A 24,236-nucleotide genomic window follows, 5' to 3' on the forward strand; every position below is an offset into this window, starting at 1 on the left:
GAGTCATCAAACCAGCAAACCTTTATGATTTACATGAAACACTCTAATCTTCTTCTCAAGACAGTAACTATTAAGGAAGCTCTTGACATTGTTACTACATGTTGCCACGTGCACCATACATATACACATTGTAAAATGATCATGGAGATATGACATTAATCATTATTGCCATAATAATAATGCTATTATTTGCCTCTAAAGGCAATTTTACATAAATAAATAAAAAGATAACTCTGTTGAAGAAAATGCCATCCCATATAAAACATATAAACACTCTCTTTTTATCATCTTTATTATACATTATATAAAAGTATACAAGAGGCCAAGCGACCCAAAGAATGAGGAAAATGATTAACTCAAAGAGCTAATAATACATAACTACTCAACTGATGAAACGCATTGGGTTCGAAATCACTGTTATGGAACCTGAACTGCTTTCTGAACTAATTGATGAATACTATTTACTTGCTCAAACACAGTTCTTTCGAATCAATAGAGGCTTGAATGAGTTTAGTGCTTATGTAATAACTTGTGTCTCCTTGCAAGACAGACCTGTTGCTTTTAGTTGTCAAAAAGATGTTCTAAGTGTGCAGTCCCTCAGCCAATTTGCTCTATCTTTTTGGCAGTATTAACAAATGTTGCGCCTTTATCAAATCCCTCCAACAAAATAATCCGCACGGCTTCTAATCCATGTTGTAGGGTAAAATTCAGCTGAAAATTATGATTGTAATTATTAACATGTATGACTTCCATGTGCATAAAGTCCATTCAAACTTCAAAACGAAAGGAAAGGAAATACATACTTCTTCTCTTTCCTGTTTAGTGAACTGTCGAAGAACGAATGAGATAGGATCCATTTTCCCTGGAGGTCGTCCAATACCTAATAAAATCAACAATAAATTGACAATAGTATAAGTGACTGTCATATAGATAAACATTTCAATCCTAAGTACGACACGAACTTACCAATTCTTAAGCGAGGAAAACCAGAGTTCCCTTTTAAGTGATTAATAACACTTTTCATTCTGCAAGAAAAACAGAATTAGTAATGCTTAAATATAAACTCAATAGGATGTCTAACCAAACCCAAACAAATGCGGCAACGGAGCAAAAAGAGAGTGAAACTAAAGATGATTATAGATACCCATTGTGACCTCCATGTCCACCCTTTGGTAGAAGCCGCAGTTTAGCAAAAGGCAGGTCCAAGTCGTCAAAGATCTGAAAAGAAAAATATTGGTTGAAATGAAACCTCAAGCAGATCATCCTTCGAATTTTTCTTCATCACTTATTGCAAATAAAAGAGTATAGTCATAGCATAGATATTATACCACAATTACTTGCTTCAATGGAATCTTGTAATATGAAACTATGGCCCCAACCTTCAAAGTAGATTCCAACACCAGAAACTCAGCATCAAAATAAAAAGTATTTATTATTATAGTAAATTCCTAGAACTAGAAGCATGGATACAACAAAGGACAAGAATATGTGCTCCTGACTCGATACGGACAAGGGGACACGACAAACTTTTCAAACTATAAGACGTGACACAACTATACTACATAATATAAAATTAGCCTAAAATTAATATATAAACACAAATCATAAATCAAAAAAGAGAATTGAGCTAATATGATTCCACATATACACACATTAAAATCCCATCACTTATTTATTATTATGGTAGTCATATGGGGAACAAAAAGAGGGCTATTGTTAGGATAGAAGAGAAGGGGACAACTGCAGAAGTTAGTTAGAAGGGAGTAGTTAGATAAATAAATAGGGGGATGTAACAGCAGAGGGATAATTCAAATTTGTTGGTATATTGGGTGAACAAAACCATGGCTCAATTGTAAGAGGAAACCCATAGAGGGGAATTCTTTATTCTATTCTTACTCTTCAGTAAAAATGTTCATCTCCTTTTATTGCATATATCAATTTTCATTTCTCTTCCAGGGTTCCTGACAACAATCTGATGATATAAGCTTCTGCCGTGGTAATATTACCATTTGTATTGGTATAGAAGTAAAAATTCAAAATACTACACACAAGTTGTATGATATAGCTAAGGGATATTTGAAGTATTAATGAAGTATATGCCGCCAATGGTTTGTTTACTGGCTATTAATAACTACAAAGCATTACCCTACAGAGTGTCAAGTTTGAGCTATCAAATACCAAATAAAAAAAATCACGACTGCTCAAACACAAGTGGATTATGTCATTCCCTAACGTTGGGACAATTTGTGGGAAAGTCAGACATTATAGAAATTAAAAATATATGAATGTCTAACTGTCTATACAAATCCCAAATCAATCTATTTAAATAACATAAAAATGATATGGATTCCTGTGTTATCATTTCAGCATGGGTTTCCTATCCAAATGTATCCTCCTAACCTGACTACAATTAATTTGTCCGGTTTAAAAAATTGTAATTTGGTTGATCATGCTTTTCCCCCTGTAAGTCATGGAAATTTGAGTAATAGTCTTTTCCCCAAATATATAGAATTAAGTCATATGTCATGGGGGAAACAGTTTTTTCCAAAACTTCTGTCCCACTCCATTATTACACCTGAAGATTCTCTAGACATTAAACTTACAGATTCACCACTTAAGTTCATAAAAGTCTGTGGTTTTGCAAGTAACACTGGTACATTGCCTATAAAACCTGCAATAGGAAAACAGCTGTTACAAATGAGCACATGTGGCGTTACAAACTAAAAGACCAATCGAGACATCATTACCAAAAGAACATTTTTGATAAAAGGTGGCCAGGCTTAATAGGGTAATTCAATATTAGTACCAATTATCACAATGCTTGACTCCGAACTGAATCCAAAATGTTGCTAACAAAGGATATGGCAAATGACTCAAGACGCCAGACTTTATACGTTAAAAAGCATGGCAAGTCAGATCAAAGAGAAATGAAATTTGAAATACAAATGGAATCCTGGACTAAATCCAAAATTATTATAATGCCTGTTTGACAAAGGGATGCAGAATGAACTCCATCAACAGCGTAATAAGAAAATTACTTCGAGGCAATATGACTTTGTAATTTGTTAAAGAAATTAAAAAATAAATGTAAATAACCTTGGAAAGGAAACTTAAATCTCTTTAATTTTAGACAATGCTATAATACTATGAATGCAATTATACAAACAAAAAAAACTACGTATGGCAATATCTATGAACAAGGGAGAAAGCATAGTTTTACCAACAATTCGAATTTGACATAGGGTGTTAAGAACAACAGAATGTTCAGCTTGCAATGCAAGTGGCAAAGCTTGCTAATGCATCAATCTTTAATTGGAATTTACATCAGCACAATGTGAAAAATACCTTATTGAACGGTGATTTGAAAGAAGATAAGTAAAAGTCAATTTCTTATAGTTTAATCTCAAAAGCCTAAGCAAGTGTGCAAACTACTCAAGGTCTTATATGGACTCAACCAAGCTAGTAGAAATTGATATGAAAAACTAACTTCTCTAATACCATCTTAACAATAAAAAAATCTCATAAAAAGTTGTAAAAAATGAAAACCTAAGCTCAATTACACGTAATAATCTAATCAAATACACAACAAAAACATCAAAGTAACAACAAACTCTCCAAAAACCAAAATAACTATGAAATTTTGAACCTTTTCCAAATAGAGCTTTGAAGGAAACACTACTCATAGAAATCCCTTCAGCTTCAGCTATAGCATCAACCATTTCAAATCCCACCTGAATTAATCAAAACAGAGTCCAAATCAAATCAAACTAATCAAAACAAAAAGTAACTCCAGCACATGAATATCCACATGATACTAACATTGTGGCGTGTAGCAGCGTACTTTTTACCGGGATTACCGAGGCCGACGATTAACCAGGGTTCATTCTTCTTCGACTTTGTGGGTTCAGTGGTGGTGGTGGATATGGATGAAGCTGAGCAATTTCGAACGGATAACAAACGCATGTTGAAGCGCGTAGAGATTAGGGGTTTTGTGAAGCTCCAGATTGGAAACTGTAAACGAAGCATCGAACAAGTTGCAACGTTCATCGTTAAGAAATGAAAACCCTAATTTCGAGTAACAAAAAAAAACCAAAATAGATTCGGTTCAGAAATGAAAACCCTAATTTCGAGTAACAAAAAAAAACCAAAATAGATTCGGTTCGGAGAAAGAAAAATCGCGTTGAAAGAAATTTTGGAAAAAAGTCGCCGTTGCCGGGTAAAACCCTAATTTCGAGTAACAAAAAAAAACCAAAATAGATTCGGTTCGGAGAAAGAAAAATCGCGTTGAAAGAAATTTTGGAAAAAAGTCGCCGTTGCCGGGGATCGAACCCGGGTCACCCGCGTGACAGGCGGGAATACTTACCACTATACTACAACGACTTGTTGATGTATAGTGGTAATTCATATGATAAAATAAAAAACAAATGGACCAGTTTTCCTTCAGCCATTTAACATTCATCTCGTCTACCTCGTCGTTCTCCCTATATTCATTTTCTTCCGGATTCATTGTTTTCTCTGGGCACTCGCTCCGTTGATTCCTCCATTTTCCAACCACTCACACTCTCTCAGTTCACCGATCACCATGTCTTTTCTCCTCCGATCAAACAAATCTAAGCTCTTATATTCCTCTTCTTCTCTCTCTAGAGCCTTCTCCTCCATCCCCCGCTCCAACAACCAGATCGGATCCATCTCTCCCGCCGCCACCGAACTCTTTCACCGCAACTCCGCTACTCTCCCCATCGGTACCGATTCTGCAATTGCTTCAATTATTTTATTATTTTAATTCATCCTGAAATATATAGTTATGCTTATTTTCGTTCTCTTCTGGAATCGCGAGTTTTTTTTTTTAATATATAATTAGTGTGTATGTGTTTCTATTAGCTGATGCTACTGAGTTTTCATGTTCTGATATCTCGTTTCAGCAGAAGAAAACCCTACCAAGGGATACTCGGTTGGTTTCCCCAAAAATCCTGAGAGTAAGCTTGGTGCTGATTCTAATGTCATCAATTCTTTGGTACGTTTATTTTCTCATCACTGGCGTCTGTTTTTGTGTTCTGTAAAATGATTTTAAATTTGTAGCTATCATAAGTGGAGTGAAATATGTTGAAGGCACCTTTGACTCACAATTGCTTATATAATGTTACATCTTATTGTTTTTTCCTTTGTAATATTTGTCTGGAGCACCACACCTCTGAAAAAAAAGGTGTATTTGTGTCAGTGTCGGCGTCTGATACCGACAGCAATACTTGTGATTACGTTTACTTTATTCATTTTTCAAATTATTATTGGTGTTGACGTGTCATTGTCGGTGTCGTGTTTCCGGTATCTGTTCTTCATAGTTCTCTAACTTTGTGGCTGCTGCTGTAGGCAATAGCGTAGGGGAATTCTAACAAACCGCAAACCGCAACAAGGTGTTCTTGCTGTTTCTACATTACAATTAACTGATGAGATGTTTTGTTTTGAAAATGAGTGATTTTTAATTAATGTGGAAAAACAGCTTGTTTATTAATGTTCTTGTTTGTCAATAATTATGGAAGGAAACTTTTAATCAACAGTTTTGCATTGGTATATTTTTTATATTCTTCCAAGTTCTTCTAAAAATATGAATTGTTATATGAGAGCTACAAGTTCATTGCCATCTTTAATGCTTAAGTCTATCTGTGTTGAACCACCTTTGGTTCCGTAATCCTTATTTTCTTCTGTTTCAAGGGCTTCTTGATAATTGAAAGCTGTATTTATTATCAAATTGGTTCAAGATTGCCTTATCCTTCTATGGAAAGACTTCTCTGTGCTTTCTATAACCCTGTCTGCAAATAATTCCCTTGAGACTCTATTCTCATTTGTAACTTCTTTTGTACCAGTTGGCTAGGAAGTAGTTTTGTACAAGTGAATTAAGATTCTTTAGAACTGAACGGTTAACTTGGTTAGAAATTCGCCAGTTAGATACAAGGATGTAGTAAATAATACAATGCAAGTAAAATATGACAGAGTACCTCTAGCTGCTTTTCCAATCTCTTTTGAACTTTAATTTGTTGCCTTAGTGCTTCTGCTATAGTATAGTCTTTCACTTATAAGTTAGTACTAGTACCCTGAGATTTTGAAATTGGATACCATTCATATTGTTTGAATGTCCTATAATACGCGGTCTTCATATATATTATTCTTTTCCATTTTAAAATATGATGGGATTTGCTTTCTTTCTATTTTGTTACTTTCTTGACTGTCAGTTCCTAAAATCTGACTATTTAATCAACAAATTGTGATATATATGATCATTTTTTTATACTATTTTTGCAGCAATTTGAATATGTGAAAGAGGAATCGTAATTTTCTTAAATTTAAAATCACTATTCAAACACCTGTTTTTCTGTAAGTACTGTTCAATGCACACCCAAACTCAAATAGTTAATTCAACATAAGCTCTCATGCAAAGAGCTCTTATGTCATAAGCACTAAAATAAGTTATTTATCTGAGCAGGACCTATGTTGCACATGATTATAGGCTAATGGAAAGGAGTCAAATAACAATTCTAACTAACAACTGGAACGAGATTTCCCACTTTTTCTTCTGTGCATCTCTCAATTATCTGGTCTTTCTTAGATTTTAGAGACTCGTGTCTTGTTATTGCAAGCATTACAAAGCTTGATATTATGATAGGGTCAAACAAAGTTGTGAACTGTTTATATATAAGTCATTTATGCTCACACATAATATATATAATATAGAAGATGTTATAATATGTAGATATACCTATTAAGAATATTTTGTTTTTTGGGAAGGCCGTGGCCTAGTCCCATCTTGCATAGTATATAGTTTATTTTCCTTCCTTTTTAGTTCTAGAACGCAAAATAGTGAAATAAATGCATTATTCCAGATAATGTGAATCATAATCACTAGTTTTTCTTAGTTTTGTTACATTTCTAATTGCCCGGAATTGTTCTCTTATGTCAGAGATGTCAGGCTCTTGGACTGGACACTAATGTGCTGGCTGGAGCTAGATATGGCACTCAAGTTTATGCAGCCAAGAGTCCAATGCTATTGGTGAGTTACTTTATCATCTGTGAATTAAACCTATTCTATTTGGCTTTCCTGATGTGGTTGATAACATTTACATTTCAATAGGGAGTCAGAACTCTGATGGCAAGAAACTTTGTGAGAAGCGTGGCTGCTGACACGCTGGGACTGGCTGGTCAGAGACGTTTTATGAGTGACATCCCAAGTAAAACCAGTGAGATAAAGTCACCTTCCGGTTTTCGCCCGTTATCTCCTCATCTTCCTCTTTATCAGCCCCAGCTTTCTTCAACTCTTTCAATTTGCAATAGAATTGCCGGAGCTTTCCTAGCAGCTGTCACCTTGCTTTTTTATATGATATACATGAAATTGGGTTTGGTTACTCTCACCTATGATTCATTCTACCAGTTTGTATTCTATTCATCAAAACTTCACCTACTCGCAGTTGAGATTTCTGCCTTAGCCATGTCCTATCATCTGTATAGTACAATTCGTCACTTATTTCTATGATATCAAAGTCAACTGATATCTAAGCAGTATGTTTGATCCTGAGGTAATTTTATCTCTTCATTCATATTTGATTTTTCTTGGTTGTAAATCAATTATTCAGCTTTTGGAAATTATGCTTCAGTACCTTGTTTTTGACATAGATTAATGTCATATTTTCAGGTGGAACTTGCTTGCACATGTCATCAGACTTCATCCGTCGAGCACTGTTAATCTGCTTTATGTAGTTTTGCTATTACCAAAATAATAATAACTTAGAATTTCTTGCTTAATGCTGAGCATAACTATATTTGTTTTGCATCTAAGATTTCAGTGATGTATATTTTTGCATCCCCTCAAGTTGCAAGTAATTGTCGTATTCAATAAAGCATTTGAGTTTAGTGACTCATGAAATACATTATCTCATATTTGTCTGATGTTGATGAAAATTTATCTCATATTCTTGCTTATGCTGTGATCTAATGTCACTTCCAGACAGCATTGTTAATCTTAAGCATCTATCTCAGGTCCATTCATAACTTAGTTACCTGGTTGTGAACCTTAGGTACAAGGCCATGTTGTACGGTTATTATATGATTAGAGATTTTAAGTATATTGGTCCATTCTTTTACTGAGAACTGTGATATTATTAGTTGACATGTTGTCTCGGGGATAAAATAATAAGGTTTGCTTGGGAGATTTCACAATCTATATATACAGCAGTAAATAGCCGTGAAGTGTGTTGTTAATGATGGGAATTTTACTGGAGGAAAAGTAGTAAAATACAGCTAATGAAAGGATAAATAAATTTCTAGTAGTGATAGTGATCGAAACCCGATAATTGAATTACCATGAAATAACAATTTTATTAAAAAATGGGATAGAATAGGAGAGAATCTCTCCTCAAGGGTTTCCCCTTCACAATAGAGAATACTCTTTTCACAATTTCAAATTCAATATTCAAAGATGCTCTGTACTCTCTGTGTTCTCTTATTTATACACATGCTCTCTATAACAAACTCAACTAACTGAGGAACAAGTTAACTAACTAATTTCTATAACAACTCTTAATTACTTTAACTACTCTAATATGCATCATTAACTGATAGTTTGTTGGTGTTATTGCTTGTTTGGAATAAAGTAATCTTGTTCTTCCAATTTCTGCATATTAGGAAACTCCCTTAAAAGAAGCCACATGCTTAACACTAGGGAGATGCTGTGAAAATAATTTTATCCTAGGGAAAGGAGAGGTTCTTAAAATAGAGGCATTGTGTTTTAAAAAAGTAAACTAAGAAACTATTCCAAAGTGAATGAATGCATATCTAATGAGGTTGTAACAAAACAAATATTTTGAGAGAGAGTAATGTTGGACCTTAAGATCTGTGAAATACTTTAACATTTCACCCTTACAGTTACATTTTCCTTTTGTGATGACGCTCCCATGTTCTTTCTTACCATGTTTTTAAAACATTATTGAGACATAATTTGATCTTTCAATAAATTTAAATTGGTTGCTTGTATAATTTATATCTTCTGGTGTGGGTATTCTGAATATTACATTGACTTAAAAGTTTAATACAGAGGGCGATGGTTCAAAAATCTATGTTAGTTGCATTTCTTTCCGCGATCCAGTTTGTGAAGATATTGTGGAGGCCTACAGGATACAGGGAAATTCCTATGCTGACAAATGCATCTGTCTAGTTTCACGCTCGCCAAGTTTCAGTGTGCTAAGGAGTGCCCTAGAGGAACTGTTTGTTTTATGTTTCTCCCCAACTGGAAGTAGGTAAGTGTATGTTCTCCATGATGGTAAAAACTTAACCAGCTTTCTTATGGATCCGCAGCTATTGAGATTGTGACAACCTTTGTGTATGTTCTGCACAACAGTCTCAAAATTTGGGTTGGGCCTAACTCAACCCAGTGTTATCAAATAGCGGCACCATGGCCGCTATGGAGGATATTCATGACAGTTTTCAGGCTCACTTCTATGGTAAATATCATCCGATATTGCGGATTTTTCCGCCATAATCTGCTATAGCGGCGGAATGGCGGGATTTTGGCTCTCCGCCATGGACCGCCTTTTGCCATCGACAACACTAACTCAGCCCTACAAAACCGGCATGTAAGATGATGATCGTCCCCATTTATAAACACAACACAGGCCATATCTCTTAGCAATGTGAGACTAAATGCACATCTTCAAACCCAACACAAAGAAGGTATTGGGGGCTTACAATGAAGACAAGTTAAATGCCGCTATTAAGGCGACTAGGGGCGGACCGCAATTAAGGCGGAAATTCCAACACACACCCTCACACTTGGGCCTCAATGAGCCCGAAGCGTGGACGACACGGGAAGCCCAACAATGAATCTAGGATAGGCTCTGATACCATCTCAGAATTTGGGTTGGGCCTAACTCAACCCTACAAAACCAGCAAACCGGCTTGTAAGGTGAGGATTGACCCCACTTATAAACACAACATATGCCATGTCTCTTAGCAATGTGGGACTAAATCCACCTCTTCAAACCCGACACAATGAAGGTGCTGGGGGCTATAATGAAGGCTAGCCAAATGTCGCAATTAAGGCAACTAGGGGCGGACCGCAATTAACGCGGGAATTCCAAAAAACAGAAACCAAAGCCTTTTGTTATGATCCAAATTGAAGAAAAGCCATGTCATCAAAGTGAGTCATTAAAATGGTTAGAGAAAAGAGACATGTGTCACTTGATCCATCAATTAAGGGAATAGAGTTAACAAGAAATATTCTCTTAATCTTCTATAAAGGGAGCATTGATTGGCATCAAAGGTATGGAAGAAAATTGATGAATCACTCCTCTCTCCCCTTTGGTACTCTCTTGAGAGTAAGGATTAAGTCTTATACTTAATCTTCTTCTATCCTCTTACTAGTTCCTTAATTTGTCAGTTTGCATTGTATTCACTTAATTCCTATTGGATTGTTTCTAATGAATTCTATATAAAGATACATTTCTCCGACTGTCTATATTTTCTCTGTATTCCATATTTTCATATTTTCAAAGGGGCTAAACCCTTACATTGGTGCTTTCATATCTCGCCATGGCAGATAATACTTGTTTGAATGGTTTGGAGGCAGCCATCAAAAGACTCAACGCCACAATGAAAACATTCATGGAAAAGGAAGATGTACGTTATGCTGAGTATAAGATGTTACGCACAACTAATGCCTTGCGTTTGGACCGCGTTGAGGAGCAATTGGTTGCACTTAAAGTGAGCTATGCTTCTAATGGTGATTTGGACTCATTTCTGCAATCTCCAGAGAATCAATCGTTGGTGATTCTTACAAGAATGACTGACCAACCGCAAGAAGAGATCGATGATTCTGATCTCCTCGATGTTGAGGTATTGACTACCCCATACACGACTGCTGAGACGAGTACTCTTTCAGAAGCTTTAAGTGAAACTTTATTAGTTGTTGATGCTTCTAACCTGAGTAGTGATCGAGTCATTGAGCCATCGATTTCCAATTTTTATGCGGTTTCCACAATCAAAGGTTTTATTCCTTCCATTGTCGGACACGATTGTTATAGCAAGGAGAAGACAACAACCGAAGTCGATAGCAAGCGACCGGGGTCTTTAACGGTGATTGTCAGAAGGAATTTCAGTCCCGTTGTGATGCTTACCCTGCCTATGATTCCTTTATTGGATCCATATGACTTAGTCTTCATTCTGCCGCCGCCGCTCGCACCACCATGGCTACATCACTCACTTTACACAAGACCGCTTAAATCATTAACCTCAATCAAGGTAAACAACCTTATTCACTATCTCCAATTTAAGCAGAATATTTTAATTGGAACTCAATATCACAACACACCCATAATTGATCCCCAAATTCCAAGCGTTTGTGTGTTAACATGTTATTCTTATGCTTATAAGAATATTGTGTCCTTAATTGATGCCCACTATCTGTTTGTCAAAATTTCCCTCACAGTTGATTTCTCTTTTGACACTTTTACAAGCTTGTTGAGTATGATGAAAATTATTGGACAAATAGATATGGACTCCCAGTATTCTGCAAGTAATAATTTGCTTCATAATTATCATGTTTGTAGTAATGGTTTTCCATCTAGTGGACTTGGACTTGAGTTTGGTTTAATTTCTATTGTTGGATCACTCCCCCTTTCATATGATTTATTGGCTAGCTTTGCTTGTAATTCTTGTGGTATGATTCTGAATCGTAACCTGAGCTGTCATGATTTTGTGAGTCTTTTCTATTGCTGCCACATTGAGCTCTTACTAGTATTATACTCATCTCATTGCCAAACCAAACTTAAGGGTGGGAATTGGTTGTCAATTATGATTGTTGAAAGAACTGCTCAAGTTAAATTACAAGAGCTACTGAGCTTCCATCATTTTGCTATGTTAAATGTGGTTGTTGTGTATGACTTGACTCTTAATGGAGTTTTGGGTTGTAAGGTCATGCCACTACAAAGTTTTGATGATTCTAGTGGTAATCACAATGCACATTCAAGATATAAGCTTGGACTTTAGCATCTCAGTGGAATGCAAGGAATTAATTTATGCCTATTTCATTGGCTCTGAGTTGGAACTCTCGTGTTTTTCTTGGCTTGGATAAGCTTGTTAATAATGGTAATTTCAACCTCTCTACCATTTCAATGGTTGGTTCATTTGGATATCCTGTTTCACAATGTGCTTTTCCTACCATTACTTTACACAATTTCAACTCAATTTCACATAAACTTACCCAAACATAAATTACTTTACACCAAACTCACTTTTAACCAAAATCAATTTTAAATAATCATTTCTCTCATATTCAATCACTTTTCATAGGCTACAGCTTCATCTCCTTCATTTTTTTTCCATCTTCTTTACCTCAACCATTTATACAAATCCAAAAAATTTAATTACCTTCAATAAAAAAAACTATTTTTTCCTGTTAATTCATTTGTTAATGCAGGAAATGGGTTAACAGCAAAAGTAAACCAATTCAAGTTTCTGGAAGTGCTAAACATGAGCTAAACATGAGCTCAAGTTCTAATTATGGGAAAATTCTACTATCAATTTCCCTCTGATAAATCTGAGTTTGGTTTTGCTTTATAATAATAATGTTATTATTTGCCTCTTAAAGTGATTTTACATATGTATATACATAGAAAGACAATGCACAATAAACTCTGGTGAAGAAAATGCCATCCCATATAGAACATCCAAAACTCTCCTTTTATCATCTTTATTATATATTATATAAAAGTGTACAAGAGGCCTGACGACCCAAAAATGATGAAAATGGACAACTCAAAGAGCTAATAATTCATCACTACTCAACTAATGTATGCATAGTTACAGCTTACAAGTACTTGAAGATTCTAAGCATTAGGTTCGAATTCACTGTGCTGGAACCTGAACTGCTTTCTGAAAGAATGGATGAATACTATTTACTTACTCAAACATAGTTCTTCCGATGAATGGAGGCTTGAATGAGTTTAGTGCTAAGTTATAACTTGCGTCTCCTTGCAAGACATACCTGTTTGCTTGTAGTTGTCCAAAGGATGTTTAAAGTGTGCAGTCCCTCAGCCTATTTGCTCTACCTTTTTGGCAGTATTAACAAATTTTGCGCCTTTATCAAATCCCTCCAACAAAATAATCCGCACCACTTCTAATCCATCATGTTGTAGGGTAAAATTCAGCTGAAAATTATGATTGTAATTATTAACATGTATCCATGTGCATATAACGTCCAGTTTGTTAATTCAAACTTCAAAACGAAAGGAAAGGAAATACATACTTCTTCTCTTTCCTGTTTAGTGAATTGTCGAATAACGAATGAGATAGGATCCATTTTCCCTGGAGGTCGTCCAATACCTAATAAAGTCAACAATAAATTGACAATATTATAAGCGACTGTAGTGTAGATAAACATTTCAATCCTAAGAACAACATGAACTTACCAATTCTTAAGCGAGGAAAACCAGAGTTCCCTTTTAAGTGATTAATAACACTTTTCATTCTGCAAGAAAAACAAAATTAGTGATGCTTAAATATAAACTCAATAGGATATCAAACCAAACCCAAACAAATGCTGCAATGAAGTAAAAAGAGAGTGAAACTAAAGATGATTATAGTTATACCCATTGTGACCTCCATGTCCACCCTTTGATAGAAGCCTCAGTTTAGCAAAAGGCAAGTCCATGTCGTCAAAGATCTGAAAAGAAAAATATTGGTTGAAATGAACACTCAAGCAGATCATCCTTTGACTTTTTCTTCATCACTTGTTGCAAATAAAAGAGTATAGTAATAGCATAGTTATTTTACCACAATTACTTGCTTCAATGGAATCTTGTAATATGAAACTATGGCCCCAACCTTCAAAATAGATTCCAACACCAGCAACTCAGCATCAAAATAAAAAACATTTATTATTATAGTAAATTCCTAGAACTAGAAGCATGGATACAATAAAGGACAAGGATATGCACTACTGCCTTGATATGGACAAGGGGAAACAACAAACTTTTTCAAATTATAAGACATGACACAACTATACTGCACCAAATAAAATTAGCCTTATAATTAATAAATAAATAAATACAAATCTTAAATCAAAAAAGAGAATTTAGCTAACTTAATTCTACATACACACACATTAAAATCCCATCATTTATCTATTCTTAATGTATTGGAATATGGGCAAAAAGGGGGGGCCTAATGTTAGGATAGAAGGGAAGAAACAGCTGCTGAAGTTAGTTAGAAGGGAACAGTTACATAAATAAGGGGATCTGACGGCAGAGGGATAATTCAAATTTCTTGGCATTGCGTGAACAGAGCCATGGTTCAATTGTAAGAGGAAACCCATATAGAGGGGAATTCTTTATTCTATTCCCACTCTTCATTAAACTATCCATCTCCTTTCATTGCTTATATCAATTTCCATTTCTCTTCCAAGTTCCAAGGTTCCTGACAATAATCTGATGATATAAGCTTCTGCCATGGTAATATTCCTATTTGTATTAGAATAGAAGTAAAAATTCAAAAAACTACGCAGAAGTTGTATGATATAGCAAGGGGTATTTGAAGTATTCATGAACTATATGCCACCAATGGCAAGTTTACTGGCTATTGATAACTACAAAGCACTACCATCTATTACTACCTACGGAATGTCAAGTTTGAACTGTCAGAAACCAAATAAAAAAATCACAGCTGTTCAAACACCAGTTGATTCTGCCATTCAGTGATTTCCTAACATGTTGGGACAATTTGTGGGACAGACAATCATTCACATAATAGAAACTAAACATATGAATGTCTAACTGTCTATACAAATCTCAAATCTAAATATTTACTAAATAACAAGAAAAAAATCATATAGATTTCTATGTTTTCTTTTCAGCATGGTTTTCCGGTCCAAATGCACCCTTAATTTGTCCAGTTTAAAAGCTGTATTTTGGTTGATTGTGCTTCTCCCCCAGTAAGTCATGGAAATTTTAATAACAGTTTCCCCAAATATAGAATTAAGTCATATGTTACGGGGGGGCAGTTTATTTCGAAATTTCTGTCCTACTCCATTATTACATCTGAAGATTCTTTAGACATAAGACTTACAGATTCACCACTTGCGTTCATAAAAGTCTGTGGTTTTGCAAGTAACACTGGTACATCGCCTATAAAACCTGCAATGGTAAAACAACTGTCACAAATGGGTACATGCGAACTAATTGAGAAAAACACGAAGTTATTGGATTTTCTCTTTTTTTTTCTTTCTAGTGTGATGTAATCCAAAGAGTTAATATCCAGAAATTAAGGTAGTAGCAGTAGAAAATGAAATCATCTTTAGAGTAAAGAGTCTTTTATAGAGTACCAAAACAGACATAATTTTGGAAACATGGTTGCCATGTGGAATTACTAACTAAAAGACCAATTGAGATGCTATTATCAAAACAAACTTATTGGTAAAAGGTGGCCAAGCTCAATAGTGTAATTCAATATTAGTAGCAATTATCACGATGTTTGACTCTGAATAGAGTAAAAAATGTTGCTATCAGGTGGTGATGGCAAATGACTCAAGACGTCATACTTTATACGTAAAAATGCATGACAAGTCAGATCAAAGAGAAACAAAGATTCGAAATACAAATCAAAACCAGGACTACATCCAAATTGTTGTAACTTGTAATTGTAATGCCTGTTTGACAAGGGATGCAGAATGAATTCCAGCAACAGCATAAATTGATATGAAAAACCGACTTCTCTGATACCATCTTAACAATCAAAATTCAAACAACTTAACCTCGATTACACGTGATAATCAAATAAAAAAACACAAAAACCAAAAACATCAAAGTAACAACAACTCTACAAAATAATTATGAAATTTTGAACCTTTTCCAAATAGAGCTTTGAAGGAAACACTACTCATAGAAATCCCTTCAGCTTCAGCTATAGCATCAACCATCTCAAATCCCACCTGAATTAATCAAAACAGAGTCTGAATCAAAGTAACTCAAGCACATGAATATGTATGTAATGTAACTGAAACACGTCATACTAACATTGTGGCGTGTAGCAGCGTACTTTTTACCGGGATTACCGAGGCCGACGATTAACCAGGGTTCATTCTTCTTCGACTTTGCTGGTTCAGTGGTGGTGGTGGATATGTATGAAGCTGGAGAATTTCGAACAGATAACAAACGCATGTTGAAACGCGTAGAGATTAGGGGTTTTGTGAAGTTCAGGATTGGAAAGTGGAACCGTAACATCGAACAAGTTGCAACGTTCATCGTTCAGAAACGAAAACCCTAATTTCGAGTAACCAAAAAAAAACCATCGAACAAGTTGCAACGTTCATCGTTCAGAAACGAAAACCCTAATTTCGAGTAACAAAAATGAAAAAAAATAAAACGCCGTTGCCGGGGATCGAACCCGGGTCACCCGCGTGACAGGCGGGAATACTTACCACTATACTACAACGACTTGTTGATGTATAGTGGTAATTCATATAGTGAAATACAAAATAAATATACCACTTTTTTATTTCATTAAGAATGGTACAGTTTCCTTCCGTTAACATGCATCGTTATTATTGTGAGCATAGCTAACTATTTGAATCATTGCAGAAATAGTGCAACACTTTCTCTTCAATTTAAATGCATATGTATTTTTGGTCGAATATTATATGAGCAAATATGAATATTACATATATTTTTTATCATATGACAAAATAATGTTAGTCATATTTGTCAAATTTCATTTTTGATAAATTCTAGTTGTGCTAGTTAAAAATGTCAAATATTATACTACTAAAAATATTAAAAAATTTATTCTTAATTTCAAAATTTCCATTCTTTCTTGAGTTTAAGTGAATTTCAATTTATCTTCTTTTTTTTTTTAGGTCTACACTCTCTTTCACAATAGTGGCTCTTTGGCCTTTAGTGAGAATATTCTAGAACGACGATTTAGGAGCCTTAGGCGCACCTCCATTTGATAGCTTGACCAACGGCGGCAGCGTGAAAGAGACGAAAACAAAGGACTCCATGCGAAAACTCATCCACTATTCAAACGTTGTTGCTATTAATGTGGCATCTTTAGAGGATAACTAATTGATACTTGTCATGCAAGAAGAATTAAACCAATTTGAAATAAATTAAGTTTGGGAACTAGTTTCTAGGCCTAATGATAAACACATCATTGGCGCAAAATGGGTGTTCAAAATAAGTTTTATGAGAATGGAATAATTATTCGAAACAAGGCTAGATTGGTGGCTCAAGGCTATAATCAAGAAGGAATCAATTTTGATGAAACATTCTCTCTTGTTGCAAGGTTAAAAGCTATTCGATTATTGCTTGCATATGCTTGTTCCTTGGATTTTCAGTTATACCAGATGGACATCAAGAGTGTATTCTTTAACAGATACATCAATGAAAAAGTTTATGTCTATTTATCTCTGGGCTTTAAAGACTTCAAGAATCCTTCACATGTGTATAAGTTGAGGAAAGCTCTCTATGGCTTAAAACAAGCACCAAAGGCTTGATATGATCAACTTAACAACTTTCTATGTGAAATAGGTCTCGGCAAGGGAAAGGTGGATACAACATTATCCATCAAAAAGATCAAAGATCACACCTTACTTGTTCAAATATATGTTGATGACACCATTTTCGGATCAACAAATAAAGACATTTGCGAAGAATTTTCAAAGATGATGTAAGGAGAATTCGAGATGTCCGTGATGGATAAACTAAACTATTTTCTTGGACTTCAAATCAAGCAATCAAAGAATGGAATTTTCATTAATCAATCCAAGTATTTCAAATAACTTTTGAAGAAATTTAATATGGAAAATTGCAAAAAGATTGCTACTCCGATGGGATCAAGCACTTATGTTGATTCAGATGTATCCAGTGTCCCCATTGATATAACAAAGTATCAAGGTATGATTGGTTCTTGACTATATTTAACCGCTAGTCATTTGACATCATGTTTAGTGTTTTTCTATGTGCTTGATATCAAGCATATGTCCAAAAAAAATCATGCCTCTCTTTAGTAAAAAGGATCATGAAGTACTTAAAAGGAACCATAAATGTCGGACTATGGTATCCGAAAAGTGGTATATATGATTTAGTTGGATATTATGACTTGGATTATGTAGGTTGCAAAATTGATAGAAAAAGCACATATGGAACATGCCACATTCTTGGAAATGCCCTAGTTCCATGCTCATGTAAAAAACAAGCTTGTGTTGCTCTTAGTACAGAAAAAGCATAATATATAATGACTAGAAGTTGTTGCGCTAAAATGTTATGGGTAAAGCAATAACTTTGCGACTATGGCTTGAATCTAGGACGCGTTCCCCTTAGGTGTGACAATATGGGCATTATTAACTTGATAAAAAATTGATCATGCACTCTTGAACTAAACACATAGACACCCGACATCATTTCCTACGAGATCATATTCTTATGGGAGATTTTGAAGTTACATTTATGGACATACATGATCAATTGACAGATATTTTTGCAAAACCTCTAGCAAACGAGCCATTTTTCAAGATAAGGAGTGAACTTGGTGTTTTGGATGAAATTGATGTATATAAGATCACATATTCATCTCTATGTATGTCATCGTGATCTTAAAAATGGATATTGACTCTCATGGTTTTTCAAACTATCAAGGTACATGTTATTCATTATAAAAATGCAACAATGTTCGTCACATAATACTTGTTTAATTCACAATTTCACTTGTGAATTAATTAAATTGGTTATGTATCATATGTTGTTTTGGTTATCAATCAATTTTGTCCTTAATCTATGTTTTATAAGTGTTGTATCATTATTGTACCATGTTTTCACAAGCCTTTTTTATACATAAAATCAAGTATTTTTCAAAATTACATTGCACATAACCCTCTACAAAAATGGAATAACCAATAGCCACTCGAACCATTTTGGTAAATTCATTACAACCCCAACAAGTAACTTGTTACACAAAACACGTAACCGGTTACACCCACGAAAATTTTGTTTTGTCATATTTTGCTTATGTTTTTCAGTGGTTATTGGTACTTCTATTCTTGTATGAACATCTTTTGATCCTATCTATGATTGTTTCTTTTAATGGATGTTTAAGTATGATTAGGTATGCATGTGTGAATGCCTTGGTATTGTTGTTATGCTATTATCACTCATCTTTCCCTTCTTTTTGAAACTGTCAAAAGAGGGGAAAAAGTGTATATTGTGTTTTCTCTTTTGTTTCAAGTTCATATACAAGTATATGGAGTATAAAAGTCAAGGATTCACAAATCAATGGGGAAGTTCATGATTAAGGGGAGACACATGATGTGGAAGGAGCTTTTTTCCAAAGGAAATTTAAAACACAATGTCAAGTATTTGTCATCACAAAAAGGAGGAGATTGTGGAGACAAGCTCATCTGAGTATGAAGTTTTGATGAAGAAAAAAAACTTCAAGTGTCAAAAAGAAGAAAAAGATTTCTCAACATCAAGTATTAGTAGATATCTCAAAAGGATCAAATATACAATAAGTTATTAGATGACAATGATGGAAATAAACGTTAATCATGATGCTAAAAGGTATACAATACAACTCATTATATAATATTGTTAGATGCTCAAAAAATTATCCCTCTCCATCCATCTCTAAAAGTCTCTAAAGCATCCACACATCAATACCTTACAAACCAAGTTATTTACAAACTTATTTTTCATGTTTCATATCAGTGTAATTGATTACACTCTGCTGGTAACTAGTTACAGATTCACTTTTTCTAATATTTTTGAAATTTGTCAAAAGTGTAACCAGTTACACTGATATAGTAATCTATTACACAAACCTTCAGCCTTGAACTAGTGAGTCACGTGACGTGAGTGTACAATATTTCAATTGGATTGGAAATATAATAAATTAATTATAGAAATTCAAAAGTTTAGTTAAATATGCGGTTTGGTTCGGTTTTATGAAATGAAAACCGCAAACCGAACTGAATCGTGCGGTTCAGCCCAAAAATCATCCAAACCAAACGCGGTTTTTGCGGTTTTCGGTTTGGATTGGTTCGGTTTGCGGTTTTCCTTTTGGATTGGTTCGGATACGATCAACCCTACCTTGAACTTTTTAGAAAAACCAGAAGTGGTAACTGGTTACCTAAATACTGTAACCGGTTACCGGGTCTGGAACTTTAAAAATTTGAACATTTTGAATTGCATAGTGCATTCTTTTAACAACCATTGTTTTTCCAAATCATTGCAAATCCTCATGAAACATCTACCAACATGTGCAACTGATCCAACATGTTTCTTATGGTGTATATAAGACAATGATCATTCAAATTTCAATTCACATATTCCATTCAAATTTTAATAAAATTCAAATATAATTTAACATTTCTATATAAACAAACAAACCTTGAAACTTTTTATGCATAATTGTCATACCTTTTGCAAAAAAATTATGAGCATTTAATATTGTTATATTTGAATTGTTCATTGGAAGAGAAGATTAATTTCTGTTGTAATTTATACAAGTGCAACAATATATTTCAAATCCTTTTTAAATTATGGTTTTGATTATTAAGTGTCGATGACTATTGTTTTTAATAAAAAGTGGTGTGCTTTCTAGATGTCGTGAAAAAGAAAGTGGTGTACTTTCTTATTTATGTTAGAAGAGTGTAAGAGTGGTCTTGATGTGAGACTTGTACAAATTCTAACATAGTGAAAATCCTTCACGAGGTGTGAAGGGATTAGGGATGGAAAAAATATCCATACCCGCAGATATCTGCGGATAAAATCTGTCTTGGGTACGGGCCGGATAATTTAATAGATATCCACGAATAAAATAAATGGATATTCAAATACCCGTTTATTAATGGATATGGGTTTAATGTTACCGTGCCCACGGATATCCATATATGTTAATAAATTTAAAAATTACTTAAATATCATTTTATTATACATTATCTTTTCATCTTCTAAAAAACTAAAAAACTAGTCTCCTCATATACATATTTTTTCGAAGTTTTCTTTGAAGAAAACATTTATATTCTATACAAATCTTATTAGGTATTTCATATTTAAGCTTCTTCTATACTCCATACCTCATTTCAACAATTCCACCGTCCAACCAACCAGTATCGCTCTTTTTCCTTACAACTAGTGTCATCTTTTCTACTCCTTCGACATCCGCTCTTCCACCATAACTCGCAATCACAATATCCCTCTTTTTTTTTTTTGTTAAAAATGAAATGTATGAGATATGATGCTTTGGTGAAAATGAAAGAAATTAATTTGGTAAAATTTTGTTGTTAAAATAAGAGAGATTTGTATGAAGGTTATATGATAATAATGTCTTGTGTCTTTAAAAAACTATGAAAATATTTTTTCAAAACATAATTTTAGAAAAAAAGTATTATCCATGGATATCTGTAAATATCTGTGGATACCTTAATACCCATGGATTACTCGTTTAATGGATATCCGCACAGATATGGATATCATATTTATCCAATAGGGCGGACACAGATATCATATTATTTTTCCCCATGGATACCCATTTACATCCCTAGAAAGGATTAGACTAACCTTGTTTATAAAGGGAAACCAGGATATATCCTTATGTCTTTTATATTTATGCCTTTAAAATTTTGCACTATACTTTATTGTTCAAGTAGCATTTAAATCTTTCTTTCAGTAAAATATTAAGTTAATATTCTAAGCACAAAAAATCTAAAAAATCCAGTAAATCAAATTCACCCCCTTTTAGATTACACTATAAAATTACATTAACCTCGTGTTGGGTGTTAAGGACGTTGTCCTTGAGACTATGATTCTGAAAATGCAATTCAATCATGGCGACGCATATCTCTGCCAAGGCATCAACAACACTGCTATCTCTGGGGTATGCCGGTGTTGGAGATTGTGCTCTCTTAGCAACCATGGTTGGGAACAATTAGGTTTAGGAATGGAGGTGACAATGAGTATTGAAATGACAAGTGTAACAAAAGGTGTGACACAAGTTAGTTTTAACAGGGCCCCACTGTGGGCGCCACTACTTGTTAAAAAATACATGATGCATGGTACCCCTAAGCCAATAGTGGTAACCAGAGGCCTTAGTATTTTTCTAGTTGTTTAGGACTTGCACGTGGCGGCGAGAGACCTGTTTGGTGGTGTTTACAGTGTGGATAGAGCAAGCTCGTGTGAGGTAAGAAGATTTGTATCTTTTAGGGGGTGTATCATGTGTATTACAAGTTGTCCTCCTCAACCTTAGAATTTAGGGAACACTTAAGAAGTGGTAATTGTTCCCCCTTGACCAAGGGAAACTGTTGACTGGCTATTTCTTAGAGAATCATGACATGACTTCACACGTGTAACTAAGGACTAGATAATTGTATTATCCACGTCTCCACTTAGGGTGAGCCCTCATAACTCGCAAAGCACACGACCTGGGCAGCGCCTCATGGGTAGAGCGCCTGACGAAGGATATATGTTGTCCCATTAGGGGTCATTACAAATATACCACTATAGTGATGTTGTAAACAACATGCTAACATTCCCACGACCCTCATAGATATTAATGAATTTGAAAAAGATTTTACCATCTTACGTTAGACTATATTTGCACTTATTTATCTTCATAACGACATAAAGAACATGTTTATGTGAAATCATCTAACTGCCTATTTTAAATAATAAAGTATTTATTTCCAATTATAAACAAAGTTATATATTTTTAACAAATTGACAATTATAATGGTAGAAGGTTACTCATTACACCCTATATATTTATCACAAATCCTATGAAAGTTTGGAGAAAAAAAACCCGTCCATAAATTATATTTTGAAACCCCATTACCCTTTTGTTCAATTGGGTTTATGTAGGAAAAGTTAAAGGAATTAAAAAACAACAACATCTAAATACACCATAGCTGGAAGTTAACTTCTAGAGCAATTTTTAGGACCAGTATCTTCGAGTGAGGTGTACCCACATACATGCATAACACCTAGAGTATACAACCCATCTCTCAACCATACTGACTCCACAAATATGAGTTTTATTGATTTTAAATTCATCATTAACCTTAACCCAATATATTTTTTCCCCTAAATTAAAAGCATGTGGACATATAGAGGGTAAACTAATCATCCCAATTATGTTGGCACCTCTAATTACCCCTATCCCATATTCATAACTCACATATAAATAAATAGAAAATGAAAAATAGGTATATTGGGAAGACTATGTAAATTCTAAATACACCTAAGAAGAGGGGGTGAAATAGGTGTTATTGTCAATTTTTTATTTAAGTGGTATGTTACTTAATTTTTCTGGTTTAAAGGTGTGTATGAAAGTAATAAAGTTCAAGAAAAATAAAGAACACAACGATGTATCCTGGTTCCCCTTACAATCTGAGAGTACTCCAGTCCCCTTATGCAGCAAGAGATTTCACTATTTGTTTAGAACTTTGTACAACCATATCATAGCCGTTATACACAAGTTCCTAACCAATCAACAAGGCAAAAACACCTTATGAACAACTAAGTTGAAATGAGAATAATCCTCTCAAAGTTCAACTCTATTGATTCCAACAATCTTGGACAACAAGGTATACAAAAACAAATTTGGAAATATTTGAGAATATAAAGTTTGATGAACAAATATCAATCACTAGGATTGCTCTTCCCTTTGAAGTCAGAAATTCAAAGTAATATATAAGTGCTCAAGTGTTTATGCAATGTTGAAACTTTTTTGAGCTGATATGAACAAGAATGCAGAAATTTTTAATGAAAGTTTGTATGCTAAGACACTTGTTTGAAAATGAGAGGATAATTGATTTGAATTGCAATGAAATAGGTGAGGTAATGCATTCTGATATATGCAATATTTAAATCAGTGTTACATCTTTTCAGAAGAGTGCAAAATGATTTAACAAATGCAATGCTTGAAGGTGTAAAAGAAAAGAGCATTTGAATATGAATATTAATGAATGGAAAGTCTAAACTGTATTCATATTTACTTGTGTTTCTCAATGAGTTTTATAACTGATATATGTTGTTATGTTTTGCTCCTTTTCTGATAAATGTTTCGTTGTGTCTTTGACTTATCAATAATTCATTTTACAAACGCAGACATGTACACCATTGAGTTTCAAAAAAGGGGATTGCCGCATGCACATCTTCTTATTTTATTACATCCTTCATGTAAATATCCAATGTCGGAAGACATTAATAGGA

The 24,236-nt window shown here is 34.2% G+C and overlaps 4 protein-coding genes and 2 non-coding genes across 8 annotated transcripts; 2 read left to right on the forward strand and 4 right to left on the reverse strand.

Moving 5' to 3' along the window:
• Nucleotides 1-236: 236 nt before the first annotated feature.
• Nucleotides 237-4,295, reverse strand: LOC131603889 (peptidyl-tRNA hydrolase, chloroplastic-like). Its single transcript, XM_058876340.1, has 8 exons — nt 3,820-4,295; nt 3,647-3,731; nt 2,604-2,671; nt 1,329-1,379; nt 1,145-1,218; nt 967-1,025; nt 804-880; nt 237-711 (listed from the first exon to the last, which is right to left on the reverse strand). Exons 1-8 carry the CDS (start codon nt 4,045-4,047, stop codon nt 598-600), a joined length of 756 nt encoding a protein of 251 aa, XP_058732323.1. The 5' UTR covers nt 4,048-4,295; the 3' UTR covers nt 237-597.
• Nucleotides 4,296-4,308: 13 nt separating this feature from the next.
• On the reverse strand, nt 4,309-4,380 carry TRNAD-GUC (transfer RNA aspartic acid (anticodon GUC)). Its single transcript has one exon. It is a non-coding gene; the product is annotated as a tRNA-Asp (tRNA).
• A 47-nt stretch (nt 4,381-4,427) lies between these two features.
• On the forward strand, nt 4,428-7,924 carry LOC131603890 (succinate dehydrogenase cytochrome B subunit, mitochondrial-like). Of its 2 annotated transcripts, none has more exons than XM_058876341.1 (5): nt 4,428-4,742; nt 4,923-5,014; nt 6,953-7,042; nt 7,124-7,565; nt 7,682-7,924. In XM_058876341.1, exons 1-4 carry the CDS (start codon nt 4,583-4,585, stop codon nt 7,520-7,522), a joined length of 741 nt encoding a protein of 246 aa, XP_058732324.1. In that variant the 5' UTR covers nt 4,428-4,582; the 3' UTR covers nt 7,523-7,565; nt 7,682-7,924. The 2 variants fall into 2 exon arrangements, with proteins under 2 accessions (XP_058732324.1, XP_058732325.1); XM_058876342.1 differs by having other exon boundaries at nt 4,926-5,014.
• Nucleotides 7,925-10,172: 2,248 nt separating this feature from the next.
• LOC131603887 (peptidyl-tRNA hydrolase, chloroplastic-like) lies at nt 10,173-16,418 on the reverse strand. 2 transcript variants are annotated; one of them, XM_058876339.1, is made up of 9 exons: nt 16,050-16,418; nt 15,880-15,964; nt 15,103-15,170; nt 13,813-13,863; nt 13,629-13,702; nt 13,449-13,507; nt 13,286-13,362; nt 13,025-13,187; nt 10,173-12,912 (listed from the first exon to the last, which is right to left on the reverse strand). In XM_058876339.1, the coding sequence occupies exons 1-8, from the start codon at nt 16,275-16,277 to the stop codon at nt 13,071-13,073; spliced, it is 759 nt and encodes a 252-aa protein (XP_058732322.1). In that variant the 5' UTR covers nt 16,278-16,418; the 3' UTR covers nt 10,173-12,912; nt 13,025-13,070. The 2 variants fall into 2 exon arrangements, with proteins under 2 accessions (XP_058732322.1, XP_058732321.1); XM_058876338.1 differs by having other exon boundaries at nt 10,173-13,187; nt 16,050-16,417.
• Nucleotides 10,573-12,593, forward strand: LOC131603891 (uncharacterized). Its single transcript, XM_058876344.1, has 2 exons — nt 10,573-11,280; nt 12,458-12,593. Exons 1-2 carry the CDS (start codon nt 10,573-10,575, stop codon nt 12,467-12,469), a joined length of 720 nt encoding a protein of 239 aa, XP_058732327.1. The 3' UTR covers nt 12,470-12,593.
• TRNAD-GUC (transfer RNA aspartic acid (anticodon GUC)) lies at nt 16,399-16,470 on the reverse strand. The gene has a single exon. It is a non-coding gene; the product is annotated as a tRNA-Asp (tRNA).
• Nucleotides 16,471-24,236: the final 7,766 nt, after the last annotated feature.

This window comes from Vicia villosa, linkage group LG5 (genome assembly GCF_029867415.1).
Source record: "Vicia villosa cultivar HV-30 ecotype Madison, WI linkage group LG5, Vvil1.0, whole genome shotgun sequence".
Taxonomy (NCBI): domain Eukaryota; kingdom Viridiplantae; phylum Streptophyta; class Magnoliopsida; order Fabales; family Fabaceae; genus Vicia; species Vicia villosa.

What these genes read in the sequence shown, in the direction of transcription:
- LOC131603889 (XM_058876340.1), bottom strand. Translation starts at nt 4,047, where the DNA reads ATGAACGTTGCAACTTGTTCGATGCTTCGTTTACAGTTTCCAATCTGG. An exon ending in CATTGAAGCAAGTAATTGTG is followed by an intron (nt 1,219 to 1,328) that starts GTATAATATCTA and finishes TTTTCTTTTCAG; the next exon opens with ATCTTTGACGACTTGGACCT. An exon ending in TTTTCCTCGCTTAAGAATTG is followed by an intron (nt 881 to 966) that starts GTAAGTTCGTGT and finishes TGATTTTATTAG; the next exon opens with GTATTGGACGACCTCCAGGG.
- LOC131603890 (XM_058876341.1), top strand. Translation starts at nt 4,583, where the DNA reads ATGTCTTTTCTCCTCCGATCAAACAAATCTAAGCTCTTATATTCCTCT. An exon ending in CTCCGCTACTCTCCCCATCG is followed by an intron (nt 4,743 to 4,922) that starts GTACCGATTCTG and finishes ATCTCGTTTCAG; the next exon opens with CAGAAGAAAACCCTACCAAG. An exon ending in CTAATGTCATCAATTCTTTG is followed by an intron (nt 5,015 to 6,952) that starts GTACGTTTATTT and finishes CTCTTATGTCAG; the next exon opens with AGATGTCAGGCTCTTGGACT.
- LOC131603891 (XM_058876344.1), top strand. Translation starts at nt 10,573, where the DNA reads ATGGCAGATAATACTTGTTTGAATGGTTTGGAGGCAGCCATCAAAAGA.
- LOC131603887 (XM_058876339.1), bottom strand. Translation starts at nt 16,277, where the DNA reads ATGAACGTTGCAACTTGTTCGATGTTACGGTTCCACTTTCCAATCCTG. An exon ending in CATTGAAGCAAGTAATTGTG is followed by an intron (nt 13,703 to 13,812) that starts GTAAAATAACTA and finishes TTTTCTTTTCAG; the next exon opens with ATCTTTGACGACATGGACTT. An exon ending in TTTTCCTCGCTTAAGAATTG is followed by an intron (nt 13,363 to 13,448) that starts GTAAGTTCATGT and finishes TGACTTTATTAG; the next exon opens with GTATTGGACGACCTCCAGGG.